Source organism: Polyodon spathula, chromosome 1 (assembly GCF_017654505.1).
Source record: "Polyodon spathula isolate WHYD16114869_AA chromosome 1, ASM1765450v1, whole genome shotgun sequence".
Taxonomy (NCBI): domain Eukaryota; kingdom Metazoa; phylum Chordata; class Actinopteri; order Acipenseriformes; family Polyodontidae; genus Polyodon; species Polyodon spathula.
Window position 1 is genome coordinate 12,088,727 of NC_054534.1, and position 21,123 is coordinate 12,109,849.

At 36.2% G+C, this 21,123-nt stretch overlaps 2 protein-coding genes across 3 annotated transcripts in view; one reads left to right on the forward strand and one right to left on the reverse strand.

Annotated features, from left to right (window-relative positions):
- LOC121314231 (phospholipid phosphatase 1-like) overlaps positions 1 to 16,286 on the forward strand; it is a 32,847-nt gene extending 16,561 nt beyond the window's left edge. For both annotated transcript variants that reach the window (XM_041247268.1, XM_041247277.1), the window contains exons 4-6: positions 7,217 to 7,274; positions 15,041 to 15,217; positions 15,983 to 16,286. In XM_041247268.1, the coding sequence (XP_041103202.1) occupies positions 7,217 to 7,274; positions 15,041 to 15,217; positions 15,983 to 16,105 (358 nt within the window). In that variant the 3' untranslated portion in view covers positions 16,106 to 16,286. The remainder of the gene's footprint in view (positions 1 to 7,216; positions 7,275 to 15,040; positions 15,218 to 15,982) is intronic.
- A 658-nt stretch (positions 16,287 to 16,944) lies between these two features.
- The window catches only part of LOC121314243 (exosome RNA helicase MTR4-like), a 70,441-nt gene continuing 66,262 nt past the window's right edge, over positions 16,945 to 21,123 (reverse strand). The window contains exons 26-27 of the mRNA XM_041247287.1: positions 17,549 to 17,653; positions 16,945 to 17,203 (exon numbers count right to left, since the gene is read on the reverse strand). Coding sequence (XP_041103221.1) covers positions 17,151 to 17,203; positions 17,549 to 17,653 — 158 coding nt within the window. The 3' untranslated portion in view covers positions 16,945 to 17,150. The remainder of the gene's footprint in view (positions 17,204 to 17,548; positions 17,654 to 21,123) is intronic.

Consider the following 21,123-nt stretch of genomic DNA (forward strand, 5'->3'; position numbering starts at 1 on the left):
CCTTGCAGGCAGGGTTGTGGTTGGATAGTAATGCTTGGAAAACCAGTCCTGGGCTGTTTGTCACCCAGCATTTGGTTTGGGAACCAAATGTGCCACTTCTTTTTAAAATGAATAGTGTTGAGGCCAGCCTGAGTGGGTGTATTAGAAAGTACAGAAACCTCTGGGTACTTTCATTCACAGAATAGTCATCTGCTGTGACAGATGACTATTCTTAACACCCTTCTTGGCCAAAACCGTGGCAGGTGGCTTATAGGAAGATTATTACACTGACCTACCACGTTATCAGAAACTGAGAGCATACTTTAGGAAGTGGGGGTGGTGGAGATGGGAGAATAAATGGTAACTTAATGCAGAAAGGCTTACTAAAACACTGCATGTACCTGGCTGGTTGTAACGCTTGATGTCTGTTGGTGTGATCTGTCTGGTTCAAAGAATTCCCTAGTTTTCATTATCACCAAAGGAATTAGAATAGAATTCAATAAACACTACAAAACCAGCACATTAGTGAATGCTTGTTGTAATTTGTAGCGTAGAATTTCAAAATTGCATTCAAATGTGGTAAGATATCAATTATCTATTTCCAGACATTTTAAGCTGTGAATTCAAGTCTATTATCATTCACAATTATCCCAATTGGCTGTAATTGAAATTGTACTCATGGTCATTAAATAAAGTACTGTATACAGGAGCCTTAGCAAAGGGGGCGAGTCACAGGTGGGTGAGGAGGTGTCATAGGACAGAAGTTTAGGAGCAGGAAGACTGCAGGGCTTTGCAAGATGTTTATTTTAGCTGTCATTAGCTCTTTATTTAAGTCTTATGGCTACTAATATATTTTGAACAACAGTGGTATAGAATTTATGAAAATAACTTCTTGTCCTGTGCCCCGTCACACAAAACACACATAAACACACACAATAGAATAAAACTTGTAGGATTTTGCTTTTGTTTATAGTGATTTAATAACCATTTTTGCTTCATGAAATTTAAGATTATAAATGGCAGTGGCACCATTATCGCTAAAACTGCGTTTGCTTGACTCTTTTTCATTGTAATGCAGCAGCCTTAGTTTCAGGAATAATAAGTTATGATCACTTTAAATAATAAACTGTTTTGCCAGATTAGAGGTTTTCCCTTCAGATCTAGATGTTTTACCTTTCTACTCTGCCCATTCTGGAGGTTTTTTCTAAAGGTACATTTTTAAGTTTAGAGGATTTTCTAAAGGGTTTTTTTTTTTTTTTTTTTTTCCCCTGTCTGAAAACCATTTTTTTTCCCATAAGATTTTTTTCTTTAGTTAAGTCCTTTACTAAGAATGTGGATTTGTGCTGCATAGCATTTGAATGAGAAGCACAGGGGCCTAATACTTGTTGCAGAGTAAGTTCATTTAGTTGTAAGAGCAATGTAAGTGTTGTGGCAGTCAGTGAATATGTACAAATTAAAATACAAGTACAGTGTATTCCAATTAAGTGCATATAGGTAATTGCATATTCCTGTTGACTTTAAAAATGTGTTTAGGACATTTCCTGTGAAAATGCACAATGCAGTAGATTCCTGTGAATTGCATATCTGTGTGCCTAACAGTTTGCTGTATTTCACAAGAATAAGAAACATTTTTAAAAGGAATGTACTTCACAGTTGTATGCAATGAACATGTGCATACAAAAGTAAATAATAGTATTTAATACTATTAAATGTATTACACTGTATATGCAACTGATGATTGCATATGCTGGTTAATAATTGCATGAAACTGTTAAGCACCTGATTGTTTGTGGTTGTCAGACAAACAGGAAGGAACGCCATACTAAAAAATAAAAAGTTGTTTTGCTCAGCACATTTTTTTTTCCTATTAGTGGCAGTTTTAAAGGTTTTCTTGTGTTCATCTAGAGGGGTGTTTTCTTGGGGGAGGGGGGGGGGATGTAATTCTGGCATCACTTATTAAAGCACTCGGCCTTATAAAGACACATGGGAATGCAAACCATTTGAATTTGGCAGTCAATTGGACCCCCATGAGTTATATTTATATATCTGTGGGAGCACAAGTTGGCGTAGAAATAGATTGCCAGAATGTCATGCCTTATAAAACGGAACGAAATCTTTTTTTTCTTCACTAGTCCGAATGATAAGCCATCACATAGGATTGTATTTCAGATTGCACCCTTGTGTAGCCTACATCAGACACTACTGAAGCTACAGGACTGGATTTCTCTTTAACAGAGAAATACTTGGCATTGTTTTTGCAGTGTAAGCTCACTAATAGGTCAGACAGTTATTGATTCACAAAGGGATTTATTTGAAAGTCTTCAGTCTCTTTTTACTTATTAGAATTGAATGCATTGGTATTAGAGTTGCATTTTTAGTTATTCATCACAATTTGGACCATATTGGAGAAAACGCTAAGCTTTAATGGAGGGATGTGACAAATGGTTTGTCTGACATTTATTATTCTAGGTGAAGGATCTGTTTGGGTTTAAGTGAAAAAGCTTTCCCTTCAGTCAGGATCTGTTTATAATTTTACTGGAAATGTGCTCTAATTTTGCTAGTCAAATTCAATTGTATATGTTTGAGGGCTAAGGAAATTAGAGGTCAAACAAGAGAAGGGAGCCAAAGGATGTAATTATGCCCCAGTCTATTAGAAATAATATAGAGGAGCCTAATGTCATTTTAACATAAACTAAAACCATGGCATTCTGGCATCTGCAGTCAATACCTTACACAACAGTAGTATTTTTGATGGTGTATTTTCGTTACATGGATTTATTTCAAATGCAAAGTAATTGTAATTTGACATATTAGCCAAATGGTATGTAAAACCTGATTAGCCATGTAGCTGCCAGGTTTTTTGCTGTAAGTTTATTTTATTATTATTTTATTTTTAAAGGCGGCAGGCCAAACAGTGTTTTAGTGTGTCATAGCACTGTGCTCCAGTGCTGGGAGTTCAAGTCCCATTTGTGGACAGAAAGGGAAACCAAACCCTACTGGAACTTCAGCTACTAACTGAAATCACTGCTTCCAAAGCCTTTACTGTTAACTGATTTGGCTTTTGCCTGCAGTTAATGGAGCTGTGTTCAGCAGCTCAAGCAGCAGCATCTTGCTTCTTTCCCTGGCGTAGTGCCTGCAACAACAGATTGTTTTAATATATTAATGGTCCCTATCATGGTGTTCATTTTCCACTTGCTGGGTGATTTATGAAGGGGTGTGCAGATTTAGTTACCACACCTACCCAACTTTGAATACCTGTGTGGTCCATTCCCTAAATACAATCAAATATATTTATCTAAATTTTAAAATGTTGTTTGTGTGAGTGCACCTCAGTCCTAAACTGAACCCCACCCTGCCATTCAGTCACAGGCCTCACCCAAGCAGAGAATGATAATTTACATTTACCATCTCATTTACCTAAAGAACTACAGTGATGCAATACATGGCTTGTTGATACCACCAAAACCCAGTTATCTTTTAATCAACATTGCAAGTTTGAGAGACACTCTTGTTTTTCTTTCCCCAATCATTTCCTTTGCTGCAGGTATGGGATCCCATTCGACTCCACATAGTTTCCTTTGGTTATCAGACGTGATTTGTTATGAGCAGCGCAATCCCATAGCAACATGACCGTACACGGGAGACATTGACAAAAGATTACTGTCATAATGGCATTTGGCAGTCGCATGTTCAATTGAAAGCCATGTGCTGATTCATACATCCAAGTTGACACTGCAAAGCAGGAAGCTTAGAGCAAGAGCTATTTATAGAGCTATACATGAAGTGCATATATTTTTCTTTTTGGAAGCCAGCCATCTAGGCTAGCTGTATCTGAGAGATAATCTGTATTTTACTGGGCAGTGCACTGAAAGTGTTTATTTTAGAGTGGATTTTAAATAATTTCATTACCTGTCAGTAGCATAGCAGGCTATTTACAGTTTTTTTTTTTCTTGTTTTTTTTCTGTATATTTAATTTCCCTGACTTTTACTTAAGTGAATAAAAACACAACTCTTGTTCCTGTTTGTCCCGTACAGCAGGTTTTGACGGTGCTGCATTCATCATTTGCTGAAACATCTACTTGACTTTTAGTTTTTTATTTAACTATTGCCTTAGAATGTAGGAAGAGTGTTTGCAGTTATTGATGATTTTTAACACATTTCTAGATTGTGCCATACTTGCAAACAATTGCAGTCTAGTGACACAACTATCTCAACTGAAAAATAAAACTGCCAATTAAAAGTAGTGTCTGTCTAGCAAAAGAGACCTAATGAATAGCAAGTTTAATATCTGGAACCTGCAATCAGAGATTCTGGAGATAATATGGAACTAGAGTGTTTATCCTGCAATTGAAGTGAGTAAAGTCTAGACAACAAAATAATATTCAGTAGCATGGCGAGGCGGGCTTGTGAGGAAGTTGTGCTAATGAGAGGCAATAATATTTTTTCACCTTCAAAGGACATGATTTTTGTTCCTCATATTGATATTTAAAAACTGTGTGTTCCACCCTTTCTGACTTTAATAATGTGCAGATTGTTACTTTATCTGTGAAAATGTTTATTCAGACTCCTTTTCTGATGGTTTCTTTAATAGCACAGTTTTGTTTTTGGACCTACATTTACTCTGTTAAGTAAGCCGTGACTTTAGTGGGCATCTTTAATAGCCAATTATCATAGAAAAACTAAACAAAACTGTGTGCTGGTGGTAAAAAGGGTTGTGTTTACCGTATAGTTGCTCCACTTCTTATTATTAAGTTGGGATCCTAAAACAGAAATGTCTGTCTGCAGGATACATTTCAGCCAAGATTTATAACGCAGCTCAGTCCTTGTCTGGAATGAATTTATCTAGGCCAGGGGTGTCACACTCCAGTCCTCGAGGGCCGCAGGGTCTTCTGGTTTTCATTCCAGATTAAGCTCTCAATTATCATAATTGATCTAATTATTTGTTGACATAGTTAATATTTTTCAAGCACTTAAAAATGCACTTGATTCAAGGTACACTACCTAATGAAACATTTTAAGGCCTGAAGAGAAATGTTAAATGTGTCCAGTTAATCAGATAATTAGACTAATTAAGTAGTTGAGAGCTCGGGAGGAACGAAAGCCAGAAGACACTGCGGCCCTCCAGGAACCGAGTCTGACACCCCTGATCTAGGCCATAGCTAAAGGCACACGTAATCATCTTGGAGTCTATTTCATTGAAATAAAGAAATATCCATTTGCTTTATTGCTTGGTTTTGCAATTTGATCCATTTGTAGATGTTTTTAGAAATTAATAACTGAGTGTGCAAAGGTTTTGTATACAGTACACATTGAAAGATAGTTACATGGTACTTGCCCAGCGATGAGCCACTAAATGCTAAGGCTACTTTTTCCTGTTGAATGTATGTTATTATGCCATGGTGCTGGATGTGGTTGATTCAATCACAAGGGGGGTATATTGCAGTTCATCGAACATCCCATTGGAATAACCTAACCGGTCCTACATAATAGCACTTTACACCTGCCATGTGTGAACGTGGTTTATTTGTGACATGTAAAGGAAAAGGTTTAATTTATTATTATTTTTTTTTTGTTAGCAATAGTATCACTGCTGGCCCTCTTTTTCTTGGTTTGAAAATCTTTTAGTTCTTTGACTATTTTATACTTTTTGAAAATGCTGGAATTTCAAAGAAAGCTGTTGCACCCAAGAAAAGGGAGAGCAGTGATAATGCTGCTAATAAGAGAAACAGGTACTGTAAGAACTGATTTTAAAACGTTGGTTAGTGTTCTTTTAAAAAAAAAAAAAAAAAAAGTAAAAAAAAAAAAAAAGTATCGCTGTTATCTGTGTTGAGTAACTCTGTTTAGATTTCCCTTTCTCTTGCTGTAGCAGACAGTATCCATATTAAGAGTTCAGTGAAGGGGGCCTCACACATTTAAAATGGCGCTGCTCCAGTATGAAAAAAAGAGCCCCATTTACTCTTTTAAGAGTGTATTTGGCACAGTTCTTAAAGCAGTAACACCTGTAATGTCACACACAGTGAGAGATACAGACTTGCACTGAAGCACACAGCTGATTGATTTAGGAGATTCATGTTCCATTCTTTTCAGAGCAGTAACATGCACAGGAAACATGTTAGTCTGTAATTAGATGATGAAAGGAGTTAGCAGTAATCTTGTTTATTGCATAGAACCATATTTGATAATGTTTGACAGCGCATAGCAGAATACATCATCTAATCCCTTTTTAAATGAAAGTATTTATACTATTATAGAGTAAAACAAAAACAAAAAAAAAGAATCGTTGAAATGGTTAAATAATTCCATAAAACCTTGGACTTCAATTCCCTGTACAAGTCCCAAATGTGCATTTTTTAAAGAAAGGCATGTTTCGCACTCCCATGGTTTAAACTGGAGAATTAAATTGTCCCCACCCCTTTCTGTCATTAGCAGCTTTTCCTATTGATTGATGTTCTTTGCAGTCGGTAACCTGCTTTGAACCCCAAGACACTGGTGATGTGAAATGACCTTGGAGGCGAAACTGTACAAAACTTCCTAAAAGCATGGCAAATACATTGAGAACTTTCTTTAACAAAGTGTAACACCAGTGCTATAACCTGTTCCTTTAAAACTGCCCATTTCAAAACTGTATATAGTGAATAAATAGAAGTTTGACACAACAGGTACTATTTATGGAATTGTTTTGTTAGCTTGATCACTTCATCACCTCTTACGTCTGGCTGTAACCTTTAGTTAGGCAACTGTGTAATTATTGATTCTGGTTGATACTGTATATCAGGAAACACTTGTCCAGATGTTTTTATAAGGACTATTTGATTTTCAAATATAAATGTCATTGAGATATTGGAGTCACTGGACAGAATCCAACGGCAGCTGTTCTCTTTTGTCAATGTACATGTAAATAAGGCATTGTGGTGCAGGGATCACACTGCCATCACATGTCATAAACCTTCCTGTTGTATCATTTTTGTTTACCATGCTTGTTTAAAATATTGCACAGCAAGTGTTTTTAAATCTGTTGTCCTGAAATAACTTCTACTTTCAAAACAGTTAGTCTCTGAGGCCTTTAAAACTATGTTGGCTTCCCCTGCTCTGTACTATAGTGTAGGAGAAACAGAAAAACATAAACCAACATTTGCTATTTTACATAAACACAAGCATTTCAGATCAGGTGGTCCCTCCCAGGGCAGTGTTAAGATGTGCCTGAATGTTAATGTTCACCTTTGCGTTTGTATTTCAGGCTCTCCTTCTACTCCGGGCATTCCTCGTTCTCAATGTACTGCATGTTGTTCCTAGCAGTAAGTATATCCTGTCTCTCTATTTTATGGCATGTGCACAAATCAATGCAGAAATATTTGCCCTGTCAACAGTGTCCTGTTTTTATATGTCTGTGTATGTGTGAGAGAGACTATTTCTGTTGAGATGCAGGCATCAGCCCTGCAAACTGGTCTGAAGAAGCAACTGATGGAACGGGTGCACCCAGCCCTTTCCCGTAACTGCCATTCTTTGGCTCAAAACAAATTGTGACAATACATCTAATAGATATAGCCAGGCAGACAGCTCACTTCAGTGGGAATTTCAAGCAGTCTGCCCACGCCAGACTAGTAGAATCTTTCTCTGCATGTGTGCCTGTGTAGTAAGGTAAATATCAAAGGAGACCTACAAATATTTTATTCCAAATATAAAGCTTTTTTAATTTGAGTGGTATGCATGGGACACTCAGCTTTTAAGGGAGAGTACTGTTTTGTTTAGATTTGAAAGCCTTAATCTCCCACTTACCTACTGCTGAAGTAGATGTGATGTTCAGTCATATGTTTCAACTGGTATTTAAACATGTCATCGATTATGTAGGTGTAATATGACTTCACAGGGCTTGTTTAGTCTTGCTAATTTGGTTTATCTAATTGAACATTGCAAGGGCTGAATTTCAAACTAGACAAAGAGACAGGCTATATCATCATCGTCATCGTCTCCCAAACAGTAAAAGGCAAAACTGCAAACACTCTTGTACTGTGAGAGACAGGGTTTCAGTATATAATAAAAGGGGTATTATTTAAGCTTCTAGGCTCCTGTTAAATCTTCTCCTAAATAAGTTAAATGAATCACCATAGCTGCTTGTCAAACCCACCATGGCTAACACATAATAGCCTGTTAAAACTCATATGATAAGCGTGATCAGTGAAATTTGGAGGAGGTCTGTCTTCTTAAACTCTCACCCCACGTGTGCTGTATACTGTACCTAGACAGACCTAGTACATAAACCCAGGAGTCTGTGCTGGGCTGCTGCTAATTTCTTACCCCGAATGTTCAAATTTGCACCTGGAATTAACTGTTCATAAGAAGTAGCAGGAGGGAGTTAACTTTTTCCAGCAGCTTGCCAGAAAATTAGAAGGGGGTTCCCCAGGAGATGGATGTAAACCTAAAACAACGTTATGAGGTGGATACAACCGGAAAACGATAATACACACGTCCCTTGTCCACATGTTCATTGTGGTTGTAGGTTTTAAATAATTAGTAACTTTAATTTGATGACTCACACTGGTATCTTTCTTTGTCAGGAAATGTCAAATGTGCATCTGCTCTTGACAGTAAAGGTGTTTGTGTGGTCTGAAGCTTCCCACATAACGTTATTTTCTTTGTGGCATTGTTTTACCTGCAGCTTAAATATACATTATGTATAAACGGAACAGCTGTGGCGACTTCCTTTTAGCACTGAACAAAGGCTGAATCTTTATGAGGGGAAACAGTTTTCCAGTGGATTTCAATCCTGTTATTGTCAGACAGCTTCAATTGAATCTGCAGTAACACTGCAATCTGATTTCAATTACAGTACAACAAAAGGTATTATACATTTTTAAGTAGTGTGCATTATTGAAAATACAGTTCTACATGAACTTTTTAAAGGTATACATTGTAAACAGTTTAATAAAAAAAAAAATCAGTAAATTACAGTATATGCATGTGCAGTACTGTACTTTTAAACCGGTCAAGCCACCCTGAACTGCATTTGAAATCTGCATGTCTCAGCTGCTATGCTAATTTCTCAGCTTTGTGTTTTACAGAACACAATGATTTAAATTAACCTCAGCCATCTAAATCAGATGTTTCCAGTAGGATTTTTTCTCCACGCTCTCTTAATGTAATTTCAGTTTTTACTTCTGAACTTGACAGGTTAATAAGCTGCAAAGCATACATAGATAATGGGATAAAATTTTGTTTTGGTCTATTATATAAACCAGTGGGTTTAGTTTTCTTCGGTCATTTGTTAAATTATAACTGCCAGTCCAATGAAAAAATCAAGAGACACTAAAACAATTTTGCTCTTAGAAGTTCCATGTGGTAACTGGTGATGTTACAGTACAAATAGTATATTTTTAAATAACCTGTGTATGCATCACATTCTTCCATAGGTTATCCCCTGTATACTTTAGTGTGTGATGACGCAGATGTTTGAGAAGGTTCAGTGTTTAAATTCTTCAAAGGTAGTTTTAGCTCTCAAAACCTACTTGCCATCTTATACTTGTAACATTTCACAGTACATGTAACATTAACAGTTACTCCCATCTCTTATGACTTTTTCACTGGTTACGACAGACTGACTTTTGTTATAAGGTAAGGTCTGGCATAAAACATGCAATGATATAATAAGCTGAAGTGTTTATAATTACCAAATGTGGACTCACTTAATATCTTCTATGTGCCGAGTTAAACCCACACAGTCATCACCTCACAGCCGATAGAATACTATCTGGAACCCTTATCCTAGATTGAGTTCATCGTGAAAATATAGGATTCAGTACTACAATACAAGTCTGCTACTTTCTTCAAACCATAAAACTGTTCATGCCACAAGCAAATAGTGCTGCTACTGTAGGCCTGAATCAATCAATCAATCAACCTTTATTTTATATAGCACCTTTCATAGTGGAACAATCACAAAGCGCTTTACAAGATACTGATGAGCAACGTATAACACATTAACTACAGAGAAATACAGGGAATAGTATGTTAAATACAAACAGAAAAAAAAAAAAAACACAAAACATGCCATTTCAAAGGGTATTCATATAGTAAACATGGATTCTAAGGGCATGTACAGGATAGGCAGAACTATTCTGGAGGACTGCATTAGGAAATTCCTGTAAATGTGTTTTTGCCTTATATGCCATTCCGCATTTGGTAGAAATGTCATGGATTACCCCAGATTCAAACGCTTAGACTCTGACAGCATCGGTGGATTGAGGGCATAAAACATGTTTTCAGAGTGTTTTCCTGTGAAAGAAATCGTTCTTTAGAGACAGAGTACTGAGTTTTATGTGGAAGGAGAAGCAGCTCAGTTTATTTATTTATTTTGTTAATAGTTTTGTATTGTTCAATGAATGCAAATTTAGTGAATGTTCCCAGCAGTGGCTGTTTTTAAGCCTGTGAAATCAAAGGAAGCCAGCGTTTAGTTTTTCCTGTGCAAACAGACAATTTGTGTTTTTGAAGTGCTGTTGTGTATATTTTACAGCCATGCAATAACTGGATAATAGCCTAGGAAATCATAGGGGACTCCAATGTGCCAAAAACAGACCAAAAGCATTGAAGAAATTGGCCTTGGTCTGAATCATGGTCAGATTGGATTACAACAGCTAGTTACATAGATTATGGGAAACAATTTCTGCTTCAGCACATAAGGTTTCCATTTTTTTTTTTTTAAATGGTACGTTCTGTGACCAGTTCTGAAGCCTATGTGAACTGTGGTTTGGAATCAGTTTTTTTTGTATTTATTAGTTTTACTGTGTATACAGATTACTTTTTCAACATTGTGTCGTATATTCACCACCATCTGTGGGCTCTTAAGTAGCTGCAATTCAGTTGAGCTATTCGTTGGTAAAACCAATACAGTTAGACAGTTAAAACAGATAAGCTCCTTGATTTAGTAGGCTTGAATTGCATTCGTGCCCATTCAATGTTATTGGTTAATTTGCCCAATAACCGATTAGTGCAGGCTATTTTTGTAGACATTGTTGTCATGTCATCCATGTATGCTCGAATTGGTGGTAGTCACATTCCAGAAGCCAAGCACTCTCCTCCCACTACCCATTTTGATGCCCTTATAATTACTTCCATTGCCATGGTAAAAGCCAGTGGAGAAATGGTACATCCTGCCATTATTCCAACTTCTAGGCATTGCCATGTAGTGCTGAATTCTGAAGCTGAAAAACTAAATAAATGAATGAAACTGAAATGATGGAGCAAGTAGCTTCAGTTTCTTTTTTTGTAACGTTTGCAGTCATTCTGAGAGGTTATAATTGCAATTCCTATATTCTGATACTGTTTGTGTTATGGTGCTTTCACCTGAGTTCAGAAGCTGTTCTCCGGTTGTCTGCCATAGATGTACATGGGCTAGATCAGCGATGAGGTCTTTATAAAAGTAGGAACTAGTGCCACCTAGTGACTGAAACACTTTATGCTGCTTACTATTAAATTCTTCATAGTGAAAGTAAATCTTCATTCAACTATGTGTATATAACATATAGTAGAATCAAGTACAATACTGTAATACGATGGTCACTAAGAGAACCTACCACCTGTTGGGAATTGGGAGTTTTTATTTCTTAAAAAAAAAACAAAGTATTCACATTTACAGAACAGGAATGCTAACGAGACCTCTTCGATATATCTAGCTAATTTATATATATATATATATATATATATATATATATATATATATATATATATATATATATATATATATATATATATAATTTTTTTTTTTTTTACTACTTTGAGTAAAGATCTAGAAAGGAAACTGCAGTTTTTTTCTGGTGCAATCCAGTTTTGATTAAAGACATGGGTTATTTCTCATGTTGATACCACAGACAGTTTTTAGTGTGTGGGTTCTGGCATCTTCCTGTGTTGTGGACTCCAGTAGCTGAAGGATGTGTACCCAGTGTGGAGCGAAGTGGTTTCTAGGGTGAGTTGGCTGTGAAAGCAACACAGTACTATCTGGATAGGTTTTTTGTTCATTGGTTTTTGGGATGCCACTGTCTAACAGGCTGAGTATCAGTTTTGCTTAAGATAGCAACATCCCATCACAGCAGTGATATGATGACAAAGTTGCACAAATCAGGAGCCAACACCAAACATGTTGTCCTGTAACCTCAGGCCGTGTTTGAGGCTGATTGGAAAGAGACTGTGTAGAACATCAGAACCCTGTATATTCTATCCATTCCAAGAGAAGACAGGAGCCGGCTTTACTGCTGAGTTTTGGTCGCATAGCCCTGCTACTATCTCCATTTTTGTTCTTTGTCTCTAATTGAGCGAAGCAAGATTCAGTTAATCTAGCTCTCATTACAATAAAAAAAACTATATAAATCATCACAGTTGAATAACTATATATTCTATTACCTGACACAGTTGAATATTTATGTTTAGTTCAGTAAATGTGGTATATATGTGAGTATAGATGCAGTCAAGATAATGTAAGAATGAAATGGAGCAAGTGTGACCTGTTGATGTGTTTAGGTGGGTTAATTGTATTTGAAGATATATTTGCTTTATTTCTTTAGCAATTGTAGATGTTTTCGTTCCTCTCTAAATTGTATTCACGCTCTATGGTAATTCTGTAGTAGCCACTGCTTTATAGGTATAAACAGTATTTGAATAGAATTGTAATTTAAACTAATTTTTAACTAAGCTAATGTTTTTTTAAGTTTATTTACGCATTTTTTTTTTATTTTAAGTGTCTGGTTAGGGAGATTAGAATGCGTCAGAGATAAACCAATTACCTACTGTACAGTAATTGTAGCTCTAAGAATGTATTTTTGGCAAGTGTATTGGATGGGTTTGAAACATCCTATTCTGTAACTAATATAATGATAAACAGTTTAATAGTTTTGTCTGACAATACATAAATCATTTCATTGGGGCTGTTCTGCATTTGTTTGGCACATCCGAATATGGACTCCCACTAACAAACAACTTTAATTAAAACATATTCTCCAGCTGGCACATCCGAATATGGACTCCCACTAACAAACAACTTTAATTAAAACATATTCTCCAGCTGTGATCGCTGTGCATGTAAAAGTGCAAATGTGACGAATCAGTCCCCTAGATCCTTGGCCAGAAAGACAGCTTGACTCCATCTTGTGTATCCCATACAATAACTCCACATGAGCTATCCGGTTGTGTGTTATCAACTTGCATCGTAAATAAAACTTGTGAAATAGTCCAGCTTGCCGAGAGAGAAAAAAAGGATGTAACACAACCCACATGAATTTGAGCGCTTATACAATAGAATCTCATTAATCCGCACCCCATTTCATCCGCGACGTGAATTCATTCTCAGTGGCTCCCTGACAAGTTTATCTCTGAAATACAGTACATCATTGCCAGTATAAGCCAATGACTTGGAGCCTGTGGTGTACGCACACACAACGACGCATGTGTCAGTATGCAACCTGTGTCGTAGACACGAAGACAGCAGCGCTACAGATGGGAGGATTCATTTCTTGGTATGAACAGAAGGATGCTGATTTTGTAAAATGAGTTCTGATGCAGCTACTTAATGAATCCTAGCAAACATGTTTTGCCTCACTGAAACAAAAGACTACGCTGGACGCTCTCAGGATTCGAGAGAACGACTTGCCACAGTGAATTGTTTAAAAAAGCTGTTACGAAAAAAAAAAAAAACTTCTGTTGGTACATATTTTGCTGAAATGTAATGTTTTGCTGAAATGTTAACACGTTTCAAACACAACAAGCTAATTTATTTAAAAAAAAAATTTATAAAAAAATAATTATATATATATATATATATATATTATATATTATATATAATCTAGAAATCGCAGGAAACTAGCAGCACTTACCTACCATTATTTAATATTAATGCGTGGAATACATTAGCTTTAATACATTGTGATATTTCTAGTTGCTAGACACACAACTTGGTTTACAGGGAAAATGAGCTGATGGGCAGAATAGCTTATTCCTCTCAATGTCTAATCTTGTAGCTTTGTAGTATTTTTATTCATTTTTTATTATTTATTTTGGTAACATAAAAAGCTAAGGAAATGGGGTTGGAGGTGTATTGCATTTTGATTTTTGCTAAGGGGTAACATTGTCAAAATAAACTCATTTTAAAACGTTCCTTTGTCTTTGTAATGTATTGTATTGCATACATTAACAGTAAACGCTAATTAGTCACACAAAATGACACCTCATTTATCTGTGGATTTCATACATCAGTGGACCTATGTCTTCCCCAAGCGTGTGGATAGAGTTCCACTTTATAATGATAATGAAGCATGGCTTTAATTACCAGCCTGTAAAAAGTGTCAGTGTACTATTGGAATTTAATGAGCACATGACTGAAATTAACATTTTGCTTTTTGGTTTGCCTTTTGATTTAAAAGGGGCAATGTTAGAACATTTTTTTTTTTTTTTAATTCAAAGTACTGATTTAACTTTGAATTGCATTGAGAGCTTGTTCAAGTGGCCCTTTATATAAACATTGCTGTTGCTGGAAAAAGTTGAGGCACTTCAAAGAGAAAGTTTAAGTGACAACTGATTAGCTACAGGGAGTGGAAACAGCTGTTTGCCTATTGTCTGACTATGCTCATGAAAACGGGTATGTACAGCCTGCTAGGGATTGTGGAAGCCTCCCACCCAACAATGACTATGATACGTTTACCAAGCCTTGAATAAGAACGTTTATGGATGAGTCATCCATTACAGTTCTAGTACTAGATTGTGGTGAGAAAGTTCAAGTTAAAATATGTTTGTTAGTTTTGGGCAGTAATCCACAAGTTTCTTAAAGCATACAAAAGTGTAAAACTCTAAGCATTTCTAGGTTTATTGTCAGTTTTTCATTTGTTGCAAATCTTATAGATTACCAACGTATGTAGAATTGGGTGTTTTAACATATATTTCTGTTGGTTTTATTTATAACTGCTAAAATAATTGCTTGGCACCTTTTTGGGTGTCATGGAAGATTTTTAGGATACAAGTACTACATTGTTTATCCCCAAAGATCACCATGTAACACTATTTTTATCCCTTCCCCTCTTTTTAGCTTTATGTTCAAGCAAGACTTGTGGAAGACTGGGCTAGACTACTGCGTCCCACAATCCAGTTCTTCCTGGTTGCAGCATCCATCTACGTTGGCCTTTCTCGGGTTTCTGACTACAAGCACCACTGGAGTGATGTGCTGACTGGGCTGATCCAGGGAGCGATTGTTGCAACACTGATTGTAAGTAATTAACTATTAATCATCACTGTGCATCATGTGTATGGTGGTGCTTATATGTACTGATGTAGTTTATTAACCTCATTCAAACACCTACATGAGAAGTACCACACAGAGGATCAGGCTTACTCTTGATAGAATCGTCAGTGGGACGAACATGTAATTGGTGGAATAGAATAGTCTGGTGCTTTTTCGATAACTTATATCTCAAACTGTGTCAGATACAGACTTCAAATTCTTGTTATGGAAACCTAATGTTTGGTAATTCTGAAGGTCAACTGCAAGTAGCGTGCAAGAAAAGTGAGCCCTTTGTGGCTTTGAGGTACACAGCTGTATGTGGATTCTGTCAAGTTTGAGTTGTGTTGTCCAGTAATATTAAACCATTTCATTATCATGCAAGGAAGCAAATGTTGTTTTAATACTGTGTTTTCATTTTCTTTAGTTAAAAAATAATGAACTGCAGTTACATATTTTGGTCTACATACGATTAAACTTTAGTATAAAATTCTACTACTTTACTATTTATCATAGGATAGTTTTTTGATAGATACATATTGAAGTGCAATTAAAATTCCATAAATTACATTACCAGCCTAGTAGAAATAATACTGGTGATGGTGTTTATTTTGTGATCCAATATCCAATTACATAGCTGAAGTGGCTACCAAATTTGTGATATGTACTAACTTGGTCAACCTGATGTGTCACTGTTTATGATAGACTTGCCCCATGTGTTTCAGCTTATGCTGTTTTTCCCCTTCTATACAGGTGTTTTTTGTATCAGACTTCTTTAAGACACGTGTTACAGCCTTTCCCCAAAAAGAAGAGGACATTACCCACACAACTTTACAAGAAACTCCCACAAACGGAAATTATGGTAGTACTCACTAGACATGAAATAACTGAAGTGGACACCCTGTGAATGCAACCCTGCTTCTTGTTTTTCTAAGGTGGTTTGTCTAGAGCCCAGAGTATGAATGGTCCAATCCATGGATGTTTGATTACACTGTGTAACAATTATTATTATTTTTTTTGTTCCTGAGTAGTAAGTGTTATTTCCTAATTGCTTATGCCTCAAAAGTATAGAACATGGCTATAATTCCCCACAAACTTTGCTTTTGTGACCAGGACAGGTACATTTCAAAATATCACTATTTCCAATGAGAAAACGGGAGCTTTTGTGTCTTTTCGTTCACATAAAGTCAGAAAAAAAACAACATATGAATCCAAATTAACATGTATTTATACTAAAGTAATATAACAATGACTACAAAAGATTTGTTATATTACTTTAGTATAAATACATGTTAATTTGGATTCATATGTTGTTTTTTTTCTGACTTTATGTGAACGAAAAGACACACAAGCTCCCGTTTTCTCATTGGAAATAGTGATATTTTGAAATGTACCTGTCCTGGTCACAAAAGCAAAGTTTGTGGGGAATTATAGCCATTTTCTATACTTTTGAGGCATAAGCAATTAGGAAATAACACTTACTACCCAGGAACAAAAATTGTGTTACATAGTTACCTATGTAAAATACTACCTTGGCAGGACTGCTGCTGCTATGTGACTTCCAAGCCCACTGTGTATATAATATACTGTATATCTCCATATATCTCGTAATACCAATATTATGTACTAGCAATGACACTTATAGCCTAATACATCTTATACCTATATCCATATAGCCTAATCATTATGAAGTATGTTCCAAACAATATTCAAAATGCTTTTCTTTTTTTGTTTATTAAAAATTGTGGTAAAAGCTTTATGTACAAATGTCTGTTTTGAGCTTTATGCTTTAACAACTAATTCAACTAACTTTTTCTGGTATCATTGATATAAAAAAAAACAAAAAAAAAAAACAAACAAACAGTCCATAAATATGAAAATGCCTTCCCCCAGCTTCTTGATTCCAGGTAAAAGCATAGCTCTACAAATAAAGACTGGCAGCAAACACAATGTCTCTCTTGATCTTTGTGATACCTGGAAGAAGAAAAAAAAGAATAGTTTTAGAATTAATTTAATGAAACAAACTTTTCCTTTCACTGATCAGAACATGCCTGCAACAGGCACAGCTCAGTTCTGCACTATAACACCAGAACCTTTTGGCATACATCTATTTACTTCTGTAAATGAGTCTACTGTGTAGGAAAGGAAAGAGTAAAATCATTTCACCCCACAAAGTACGTGCGCAATAGAACTGAACCAGAATTGAATTAAGTTAACACTATTTGCTTAACTACCTGACATAGCAGATCACAGCAGTTTCAAATAAAGCCTAGTGCAATGAATTTGGTTGGAAACAATAAAAAACTAAAAACACTGCACCTTCTGCAAACTTGTTCTCCAGTTCCGTGTTTCCTATGGCTTTTGCAGCCTGACACATCTGTCTCAGCAGTTCCTCCAAGCGCCTCATGCAACGAATGATGCTACCTGTGGGAACATAAGGATAGTTTTAAACTTATCTTTTCGGTTTTAAAAAGTTTTAAACTTATCTTTTCGGTTTTAAAAACTTTAATTTTGGTTTTACTGAAAACAAACCTGATGTCAAACTCTGAAAGAGTTGATAAACTGACCCATCATAACTGGACTTCCATCCCTAAGACAGTTCTCAGTTCCCTTCCATGCATGACCAATGTTTTACTTCCATTAAAACAGCACCTTAACTCATTTTACTTAACCAACTTCTTTTATCAACTAGAAAGAAAATAATTTGCACACAATTACAGTTAAACATTTTTGGTTATTGTAAACTAGAATATCCACTTACAGTGCAAGAATACATTGTCTCTTAAGCTGAATGGATTCAGGACTGGCACATAAAATACCAGAACTGCAAGGAGCCTGCATCCATGTATCTGATCAAAGTTCCAGGACATCAGAGGGCCATGTGTTTTGAATTAGTGATGTGGCACAAAACAAATAAACTTTACCCAGGAATCATCCAACCACACTGTGCCTTGGCAAGATGTTCTCTCAAATAGATTCAGAGAAGAGTTATAATGTAAAAAGCTGTCACAAATAGCACTGAAATTTGGACTAACATTTACAAAAGGGTCTTGACTGCCACTGTTGCCCCAGTGTTTATAATTCACAGTATACACATGATTAATTTATTATAGCATTCTACTGTTCCAAAAAGCTGATCCCTGCTTTCACTAGACCTCTCTTTAAACTAAAAATAAACTTAAACTAAATACAGTATAATTGTAAATCTCGAAAAACTACTCACTTCTAAATCTTTTGTAGTCATTTCTGTATTACTTTAGTATAAATACATGTTAATTTGGATTCATATGTTGTTTTTTTCTGACTATGAACGAAAAGACACACATTTGCCCGTTTTCCCATTGGAAATAGTGATATTTTGAAATATCACTGTCCTGGTCACAAAAGCAAAGTCTGTTGGGAATAGTAGCCATTTTCTATACTTGAGGCATAAGCAATTAGGAAATAACACTTACTACTCAGGAACGAAAAAAAAAAAAATTGTTACACTGTGTTATCTGAATTGTTCTTTCAAACAGAAATTTGCCAAGTCACATTAAGTTAATGAATTATAAGATGAAAGGCTTTCCTGTTCAATAAGTCGTCCCCATGTCTGGTTCAATGCGCTCAAATTATTTGTTTTAATTTTGTTCCAAACTAAATTCCTCAGAAATCTTGGGAGTTATTAATATTTTATGTAATCAAATCACAAACACATATATTTTACATATATTTAATCTAGTCTAATGTTTCTCAAATGTAGTGATGCTATTTACTATACACAGCTGTTTTGGGTACCATTCCAGAAATTTCCTATAAAACGTATACCCCTAACCCCAGTATCCACGAAATAGGAGTGTATCATGAAGAGCCAACATACTTTGTAAAACCCATGATTAGTGCAATTTTACTAAAGACTATTTGGTCCAAAGTTGTAAATCTTCACTACAGCTACAGGAATAGTACCACAAAACATAGGCTCTTGTCACACTAATATAGGTAATATAGGTAAACGAAATCTTGAGAACCCAGCACTGTATCACTTTAAAGCTCCTGAAAGTAGCACAAAATGTTAAAAGCTACGGCTTTGCTTCCTATAAAAAAAGGATTGCGTATAATACTACAGAGCCAGATCCTTTTCTGTTTGCTGTAATGCAAATCAGACTTTGGGGAACACTACAGCAATTATTACTGACTGTAGATATCATCCAAGTAGGAACAAAATAAAGTATAAAGCCTTCACTGACTGCATAAAAACCTAATTTGTTCAGGTCAACTTTTATGAAATAAATTAAATCTCACAGTGTAAAGCAAAAAAATAAAAAAAAATAAAAAAAATAAAAAAACACAGTATTGACCTGCGTAAACAGATCTTAAGCTAAATGTCAGATTTCTGTCCAAATACTCTATAGCGCCATTTTCATGTTGACAAGAACTATCTGCCTACTAAGTAACACACACACATACTATTCCTGGAAGTTAGATTAGCAGCACAGTAACGTGATCTGCTCACTGCAATTGCTTTTCCTTTGCCAGCAAGCATCAGGACAAGTCCCAGATGGTAGCTAAAGAAATCAAAAACAGTTTCTGCACAATGGAACAGGAAAGCAAGGACATACAGTACTGTGCAAAAGTTTTAGGCAGGTGTGAAAAAATGCTGTAAAGTAAGAATGCTTTCAAAAATAGACATATTGATAGATTATATTTATCAATTAACTAAATGCAAAGTGAGTGAACAGAAGAAAAATCTAAATCAAATCCATATTTGGTGTGAACACCCTTTGCCTTCAAAACAGCATCAATTATTCTAGGTACACTTGCACAAAGTCAGGGATTTTGTAGGCATATAGTCAGGTGTATGATTAAACAATTATACCAAACAGGTGGTAATGATCATCAATTCTATATGTAGGTTGAAACACAATCATTAACTGAAACAGAAACAGCTGTGTAGGAGGAATAAAACTGGATGAGGAACAGCCAAACTCAGCTAACAAGGTGAGGTTGCTGAAGACAGTTTACTGTCAAAAGTCATACACCATGGCAAGACTGAGCACTGCAACAAGACACAAGGTAGTTATACTGCATCAGCAAGGTCTCCCCAAGGCAGAAATTTCAAGGCAGATAGGGGTTTCCAGATGTGCTGTCCAAGCTCTTTTGAAGAAGCACAAAGAAACGGTCAATGTTGAGGACTGTAGACGCAGTGGTCGGCCAAGGAAACTTACTGCAGCAGATGAAAGACATATGATGCTTACTTCCCTTCGCAATTGGAAGATGTCCAGCAATGTCATCAGCTCAGAATTGCAAGAAAACAGTGGGACCCTGGTACACCCATCTACTGTCCGGAGAAGTCTGGTCAGAAGTGGCCTTCATGGAAGACTTGCGGCCAAAAAGCCATACCTCCGACGTGGAAACAAGGCCAAGTGATTCAATATGCCCGAAAACACAGGAACTTGGGTGCAGAAAAATGGCAGCAGGTGCTCTGGACTGATGAGTCAAAATTCGAAATATCTGGCTGTAGCAGAAGGCAGTTTGTTCACCGAAGGGCTGGAGAGTGGTACACGAATGAGTGTCTGCAAGCTCCTTGCAAGTTTGGGGCTGCATTTCTGCAAAAGGAGTTGGGGATTTGGTCAGAATTAATGGTCTCCTCAATGCTGAGAAGTACAGGCAGATAGTTATCCATCATGCAAAACCATCAGGGAAGCATCTGATTGGCCCCAAATTTATTCTGCAGTATGACAACGACCCCAAACATACAGCAAAAGTCATTAAGAACTATCTTCAGTGTAAACAACAAGACGTCCTGGAAGTGATGGTATGGCCCCCACAGAGCCCTGATCTCAACATCATCGAGTCCGTCTGGGATTGCATGAAGAGAGAGAAGCAACTGAGGCTGCCTAAATCCACAGAAGAAC